This window comes from Leguminivora glycinivorella, chromosome 9 (assembly GCF_023078275.1).
Source record: "Leguminivora glycinivorella isolate SPB_JAAS2020 chromosome 9, LegGlyc_1.1, whole genome shotgun sequence".
Lineage (NCBI taxonomy): Eukaryota > Metazoa > Arthropoda > Insecta > Lepidoptera > Tortricidae > Leguminivora > Leguminivora glycinivorella.
The window spans coordinates 14,834,605-14,842,820 of NC_062979.1; the positions used below are offsets into that span (position 1 = coordinate 14,834,605).

An 8,216-nucleotide genomic window follows, 5' to 3' on the forward strand; every position below is an offset into this window, starting at 1 on the left:
AGTGGAAAGGCCATGAGAACTGTACAACGTTTCAGCAGAGGGTAGAGAAGGTAAAAGCTTGATTGAGTCTATAATTATCATGGCCCTCTGATGCTAAAAGATCTCCTCCAACTCGTGGTCAAGTTCAGATGTCATAGAATAACAAATAGCTGATATAGAAAAAGCTTTCTTATAAATCGGACTAAATGAAAAGGATAAGAGATGTGACTAGATTTTATGGCTATAGAACATTAACAAAACGGATTCTATGGATACGAATCCTATGGATCTGGAAAATTCCAGAAATAAACAATAAAGGCACAGTAAAAACCTTAGGTTTGGTTTGTGATATGTGCAAAGATACTTAAATTAAGAACAAATCTAACAAAAATACTTTTACCAAAAGAGAAATACTAAATACCATAGCTTACATCTATTATCCGTGTGGGCTTGCAGCGCCTATCGTTTTACCAGCTAAATTGCTCTTACAATCTTCATAAATAAAAAATATTAGATGAAACTCTACCTTATTAAAAGAAATTGTAACATACTGAAAAACTATATAACTGTGTAGAGGCAGTAAAAGAAATATGTAGGTATACTTACCTAGAAATATATCCAGGGAAGAAACTTGTCAAATATATGGTTTCACAGACGCATTAGTCAATGCATATTCTGCTATAGTGCATAGAGATACTAACTATAATATATACAGCAAAGGTATTAACTGAAATAGACTGACTCTCATAAGAAATCAAGGATGATTTAAAAATGTCCGTTTAGAACTATGAGGCACCTCAATAGAAAATAGATTAATATAATATGGAAAAATATATCTCCCAATAAAAGGTGACTAAGCAAACATTAGAGTGTGACAGTCAGATTGTTATAGGTGGCAGTCAAACAAGTTACTTGTACTATTTGTAACAAAAGGGATAGAAAAAATGTAAAAGAACAAAAACTTAGATCTACGTTATGTATCCTCCAAATTGAATCCGGCTGATGTAGCAAAAGGACCGTTAAATGACAGAAAATTACATTTTGGCTACTTAAATTGTCCCGAAGTTCTTGTTATATAGCCCGTCTAAATGTCTGAGCAATCAGATGATTGACAACACTTTTTCTGGCGCGGGAGGGTCTCTCGAATTGTGAGAGGTTAAGAATAAACAAGTGAGAGTTCAAGTTAAGGTGGCACCACGTGTTGTGTTGGTGACATAGTATGTACAAATTAAGAAAAAATCAAGAGAACAGAGAGACTCAGAAAGTTGATCGTATATCAAAATTAATTACAGAAATAAATGGGCAATGTAGAGTGGCCAAAGCAAATTAGGTAATACTATATTTATAGGATATATAGCACATTTGTGTCCTTGAGATAGGAGAATCAATGGTGTCTGTGGATCCTGCAAAGGATATATTAAATGATAAACATCCTATGAGGAAGAAGTGATGGATCTTGATATAGAAGTAGTTATACCGGTTCAAAGAGAAGATGTGAAACATAATGGAAAATAGATCAAAGGAAGAGATAGTGGATAATAACATACTAAGTACTCAGAGATAAAATAAAGTGGATATAGGCTTAAGTAGAAGGCATCAATGAAACAGAAATCATGTATACCTCTGAAAATATGTCAGAGTGATTTGCACAAGATGGCATAGAGTCAGTGACGCCTAGAGATGAGAGACAAAAGAGAGCAACAGCGGTCCAAGCAATTGGAGAAGATCAAAGAGTGGTCCCGCCACTTGTTGCTTACACTAACTCCTTTTCATTAAACTTTCGTCGTCGGGTGTGTCGCGACGTTTCGCGAGTTACCTGGCAACACTACCAACTGAACGAAACAACCTCCATTCAAACCAGTAAAAACCTGTTTGTCACTTTATGGCGTGTTGAATTTAATTATGTAAATTAATATTCGAGTCAGTGCTCATCGAAGGCTGAGTCATCAGGGAAAGCTAAGTGGTGTTTTTTATCTCTTGATAAAAGAGGAGTTATTCTCCCAAAACGTTCTCGTATATTTAACCTAAAACTAACTTTTCATGATTGAATATTATTGCTATGCATTATTACAAAGTTTACGATGATGGTGTTTCCGTTATGGATGATATATTGAAATGAGTGTGGCAGGGAGTTGTTACACGTTTATGCATATAAAGATCATGTAGTTAACATGATTGCATCACAAAATGGCGCATGTTGAATGCGGGAAAGAGCCAACGTGGCTGTAAGTCAGCGCGGCCCCAACGAGTTTGGGACCAGGCATCGGGTAGCCCTGATGCTGGTATGACCGCCACCGGGGGCTGGGGTGCGGTCCAGCCTTAGTAATTGTGCTATCTATTTAATATGAGGAAAGTTATGAGTTAGGCTGGGGTTGGAGTCGCGCCCCAGGCCTTGGTAAACGCCAGTGAGTTTGTGAGACCTGGCCGCTGACACCTGAAGGCCATGGGTTCACGCATCCTCTGGGAGGACCCCCAAGATGGTGATCACTGTAAGGGCCCTCGGGCATGTGTACAGACTAGCGCTACTCTGAGAGGGTTGACGAACCTTCATACACATTTTGGGTCTAATAATGATATTTGTCAGGCGTTGGCCACTAGTGTGGAGCGTTGTGACATACCATGTAAATGTATAGCTTTAAGTTTGTATATTGTGTCTAAGAAAATGTATGATTTGATAAAGATGGATTTGGTAATGTGCCAGATGAAAGAACTACCTGATTTCCCTATGGGTTTTTCATGTGTTGGTTAAATTCATGTTTATGAAAGTAATTACTGATATGATAATGTGGTTTATGAAACACCTATGATTTACCTAAAAGTGGCTTTGATAATGTGGTTACCACAGAGAGGTTCTGTGGCTTATGAAACATCTATGATGTAACTATAAGTGGCTTTGATAATATGTGTACGACAGAGGTGTTCTGTTGTTTATGAAATATCTCTAATAATCTGTAATGTGTTGATCTATGTGTGGTGTTAATGTACTTGCCTTAGTTGTGTTTATGAGAGACATGTTTGAGAAGTGTACTTTGTAAGAGAATGGTTACAAAGCTTTCATATTGAGTTTGGCTATTATATATGGAATTTTGTATCCTGAATATGCTGAATTAAGTTGATATATCTCAATACATTAGTTGAGATAATAGCAACTATAATGAAAGACAAATGTTGTTAGAAATTGACTTTGTTTACTGATTTACTGCATTATTTGTGTAGTACTTTGGTATGAATATTGATGCACCATAATGGTGACTGGAAAGTATCTTTGAGATACTTTACATATGTATTTAAGTACTACATTTATGTAGTTCAAAGGGAACTAACATGATAATGGTCATGATAATGATAATGGTCATGATAATGATAATGGTCATGATAATGATAATGGTCATGATAATGATAATGGTCATGATAATGATAATGATGATGATGATGAAATAGTTGGAACTGTGATAACTTTAATAAGCAACTTGGAATTAATGATTTCAGTGAGATTTGAGAACCTATAATGGAAAGAATATAACATGAAATTAACCTTGTAATAATACTTGCATAGAACTAAATGTGTGATATTATATAGAGATAATTTAGTGACTTTGTAAGTCATAGTTACCCCTTTTTAATACAGATCTTGAGATGCCAGTCATGCTGACCAGTGTGGAAGCAACGAGGACAGCGGTTAGAGAAAGGCTCTAACAGTCATTCCATACATGCAGTGTAGCCACTGCTAACCAAAGGTATGAATCATTCCTTTGCTTGACTGACGTTTGTACAGATTGAGTTATAATGATAGCAGTTATAGTGATAAACCTTTGGAGATGAATTCAGGCAATTGTTTTAATTCTTTTTGTTCCAAACTTATTCCCCAGAGTTTGGAACATGAAGGAAGGAGGCAGCATTGGCTGTTGGCTGTCGATTGTACCGATAAAAGGAAATGTTTCAGAGTGTTCGACAATTTGCAGATTTGCACTTTAAGCCTGAAGATTATGACACAGAAAGAAATTTTAAAAATTAGTCTAGTAACGACGGATATATCGTGGCATAAACATTAAATTGAGATACATATATACATGCGAAGAGAATTGAAATACGTACGAATTGAGAACCACCTTCCTTGAGATTTGGGGCGGCGCTTAAAAATAAAGATACTGTTTTAAAACGTCCTAGTATTTCATTATTTCCCCATTGACAAATACTTCCCTTATATTTTTGTGGCTATTCCCACTAGTTACCACCAAGTTTTTACCTGTCCTAACTACTGGGATTTCCCCCACATTGTTAATTACCACACCGGGGGTTGATAGCTACTGGGATTAGTTTTCCCAGTAGTTACTACCAAAATATTATTGTGATGGTTTAAAGTGACCAAAACACTAAAATATATATTCATTGCATGCTTTAATAAACACAGGTGTCAGTTAGTAAAAGACAAATACTTATGTAACTCCGTATAGACAGATAAAGTCTAAGAAAAAAAACGTACCTCAAAACCATACCGAAAAAGGTATGGTGAGCTAGATGGCGATACACCTTTGGGGTAGGTACGCTCAGATAGATGGCGCTAATATTAATATTTGACATTTTAACACATATCAATATCATATCAAGCTGAGAATATTGTCAAAACGGAGGTTCAAAGGTTTTAAGCCTGTGTCGAGAGATGTAATACGTCAAATTCCGCGGGATATCCCTAATGTATGCTTAATCATGGACACCCTAAAGAAAGAGATGCAAGACCGGCGTGACGTAATTCAAGGTCAAATTTTCTGGCTTCAAAGTAATGTTCGGCGTGCAACATCCAGTATGTATATAAGATTCTTGGTATTTACTAAGGCGCCAGAGACAATAAATTTACGATGATTTTTTTTACCAATATAACCTATGTTAATATTGATAAATCATATAGAACACGTTTAAATAAGGATGTTTTGTTAAATAAACTTTTTCTTCTCCATTAATATTTACTGAGATATTAGGGTTCTAAGATTAGTAAATGGCACTAGCACTTTAATAAAATTAACGCGTGTCTCGCAAACGGTCTAGGATACAAAATGACGACTTTTATATAGGTATAGGTTAGGTTCGTTAGGTATCTTCAAACGGCCGAAGGCTCCTATTCTGTGCAGTTTCTGTAATAAGCGGAGCTCCGTCGATATCGCTTTCTGTCTCTGGCGCCTTAGCAATGCTACGGGAAAATTTTGCAACTTTGCACCACTCTAACTCCTAAATTAGTAGGTTTTAAAAAAAACTTTAAAATATAAAAGATGCTTATTTTAATGCATTCTTTCTAATAAGAACAAAACACTATGCTAGAAAGAGTGCAGAGGAAGTTCTGTAGGCACATTTACAAACGACTGTACGGATATTACCCATATATGTATCCATCTCTATTCGTAACAGGACTAACAGGAATGGTTGGTCTTCAAACTCTAGAAACCAGACGGAAACTGCTGCATATTATGCATTACCGCCAACTGTTTCACCATAGAGTAGATGACGCATCCGTGCTTGAGAGAATGGGGCTGCAAGTGCCAAGAGCGAATGTGGTGGTTGGCATGCCGGGCGCGGTGCCGGCGCGGCGGCGGCGGCGCCTGTTCGCGGCGGCCGGCGCACCGCTCGAGCCCGAGCTGCTCTTAACCGCATCATGTTGGAGACAGACGATATTGACATATTTGCTGATAGTGTTGGTGTGTTTTGTGAGAAAACTCTTAAGGTTCATAGACTCTACACTCCTTATGTGATTAATGTAATAACCATAGTTTAACTTTTAAGTGTGTTTGCTTTTATTTATGTCAAATACTGAAGGTAAATACGGTGAAATACTGTTAACTTTTGGTATTTTTAATAAATAAATAAAAAAACGTGAAAAAAGTCCCAGAATCGGGCCCCTTTTGCTATACTCTGACCGCCCCTGATGATGATGATTAATGTTTGACGTTATCACGTTAAACTACCGTCCGTAAACCGACTTTACAGACAACCAATTTTTTGTTACAAAAATAACGACCTAAATACCTAGAATTTAAAACAAAACAACATTAGTAAAAAAAGGCAAATGGTATTTGTAGAAAAAAAAGTTTACCCCTCCTCCCCCTTCTCCTGCAGGTTAGAAAATAATAAAAACTTCGGTGTAAAAAGCGCTTGTCTCATGAAAAATAGGGGTCGACATTTTTCGTTATAATATCCATAGAAGTGTAGTATGTTACATCTAGTAGCGATTTGGCCGACCCTCATATTGTTATACTTGTATTAGCTTAGGATTTGCATCTAAAATGAACGGGTTCATAGCCGTTCACTGCGGTAAGTAAATTGAAAACTCTAGCATGATTAGTTTTGTTTTTATAAATCTTATTTTAACGTAAATGATATCCATTCAGGTGCCGGTTACCACAGTGATAATTTAAAGAAGGAATATCAGAAACTGTGCCATGTAGCATGTAGGAAAGCAGGTGAATCACTCAAGCAGGGAGGCAATGCTGTTGATGCCATTGAAAAAGCAATAATAGGTGAGAAATGTTCTAAATATCATATCGTATGTATATGTATAGTAAAGTATTTTGTATGATGTAAGTTTTAATGTTCCAGAACTAGAAAACAGTCCACTGACCAATGCTGGTTATGGTTCAAATCTGAGTTGGGATGGAGCAGTGGAATGTGATGCATCAATCATGAATGGCCAGACATTACATTTTGGAGCATGTGGTGCAGTTTCCAATGTCTGGAACCCAATTACATTGGCTAAACAACTCTGTGTGAAACAGTGTGACAGCCTTTCATTAGGCCGAGTGCCTCCTTGCATCCTCACTGGTAAAGGTGCCAAACTCTGGGCAAAGAGAATGGGATTAGAAATTGTTGATGACCGTAAAATGATCTCAGCTAGAGCTTACAGAAGCTACAAGCATTGTAAAAGAAAACTTAAGAGGTATTCTCAGCAGAATGATATCAAATTCAGTCCCCTAGATACTGTAGGAGCTATTTGCATTGATTCCAATGGTTTAGTGGCAGCTGGAGCTAGTTCAGGAGGAGTCTCCTTGAAACATGAGGGCAGAGTTGGACAAGCAGCTTCATTTGCAAGTGGAGTATGGGCAGTCACAAGTAGAGATGGAATCCAGCAATCAATAGCATCATGCACTTCTGGATGTGGAGAACATTTGATAAGAACCCAACTAGCAAAGAACACAGCTGAGAGTTTACTAGAACCATCACCAGTAATAGGCTTAGATAAATGTCTGAAAGAAAAGTTTTTAGAATCACCCTACTTGTGGGATGTGGGGCAGAGATTGGGAGGGACTTTGGCTTTACGATTTGACCCCCAAGCTGGAGAAGGAGAGGTCATTTGGGGACACACAACTAAGACAATGTGTGTAGGATTCATGTCCACTGAGAGTGAAAGGCCAAAGGTAAAGAAAATTAGAGCAACTACTTTTAGGATAATTAAAGTAACAAGTAAAAGATATTCCGAAAAACTTTCTTTCCAAAAAGTCTTTTGTATTTATTTGACTACTTTTTAGTCATAAAAATGTCTTGTTGCAAAATGTTTTCATATATTTTCCTTTACAGTGTGTGTTTTCCTATCTTCCACAAAAAGTGGCACCTGGGCAAAAAGCAGTGGTCTCCGGCCATCCTTTCACAGTGCCAGTCCAACCCAACCCTGTGGTGCAGTGGGAGATCAAAACTGACCCCCTGCTTGAAACTAATCACAATGGATCTCTTTGACAAGCAGTATAGTTCCTCTGATAAACTAAGTATTATGCTTCCATTATTGAAAAGGTATATTAAAATACTAGATTACTGTGTAGCATGAAGTGTGAGAAAAATAAATAGTTACCAACAGGACAAATTATTTTTTATTTATGCTAAGTAGAGATGATCATAGTATGAGTTCATAACTTCAGAAATTTGACTGGAGTCAATATTTTCACCCCAATGGTCACAAATCCCTAAAAAGAAATCCTCTAGTTTAATAGATATCAGTTTATTTGCTCATAGACTGTAAGAGTCCCATCAGGGGCGGCTCACTCCGCGATTCTATCGCCGCGCTACAAGTACATGCCGGCGGCCGCGAGCTCGCGGCCCGTTCACTGGTGACTACCTTCGCGCGGCGCAATAGAATTCAATGTCGGCTGTTCGCGTGCGGTCAGTTTGTTAATGTAGGTAAGAATTTGGGATGGCGGCATTTCGTGAACATCAAAGGAGTGAGCCTTCTGTACTGGTACTATTATATATTCTGTGGTCCC

General features: G+C 37.5%; 1 protein-coding gene across 1 annotated transcript; it reads left to right on the forward strand.

Annotated features, from left to right (window-relative positions):
- Positions 1-6,062: 6,062 nt before the first annotated feature.
- LOC125229719 (threonine aspartase 1) lies at positions 6,063-7,819 on the forward strand. Its single transcript, XM_048134639.1, has 4 exons — positions 6,063-6,279; positions 6,357-6,485; positions 6,565-7,379; positions 7,540-7,819. Exons 1-4 carry the CDS (start codon positions 6,252-6,254, stop codon positions 7,693-7,695), a joined length of 1,128 nt encoding a protein of 375 aa, XP_047990596.1. The 5' UTR covers positions 6,063-6,251; the 3' UTR covers positions 7,696-7,819.
- The last annotated feature ends 397 nt before the right edge of the window (positions 7,820-8,216 follow it).

What these genes read in the sequence shown, in the direction of transcription:
- LOC125229719 (XM_048134639.1), top strand. Translation starts at nt 6,252, where the DNA reads ATGAACGGGTTCATAGCCGTTCACTGCG. An exon ending in CATTGAAAAAGCAATAATAG is followed by an intron (nt 6,486 to 6,564) that starts GTGAGAAATGTT and finishes TTAATGTTCCAG; the next exon opens with AACTAGAAAACAGTCCACTG. An exon ending in CTGAGAGTGAAAGGCCAAAG is followed by an intron (nt 7,380 to 7,539) that starts GTAAAGAAAATT and finishes TTTCCTTTACAG; the next exon opens with TGTGTGTTTTCCTATCTTCC.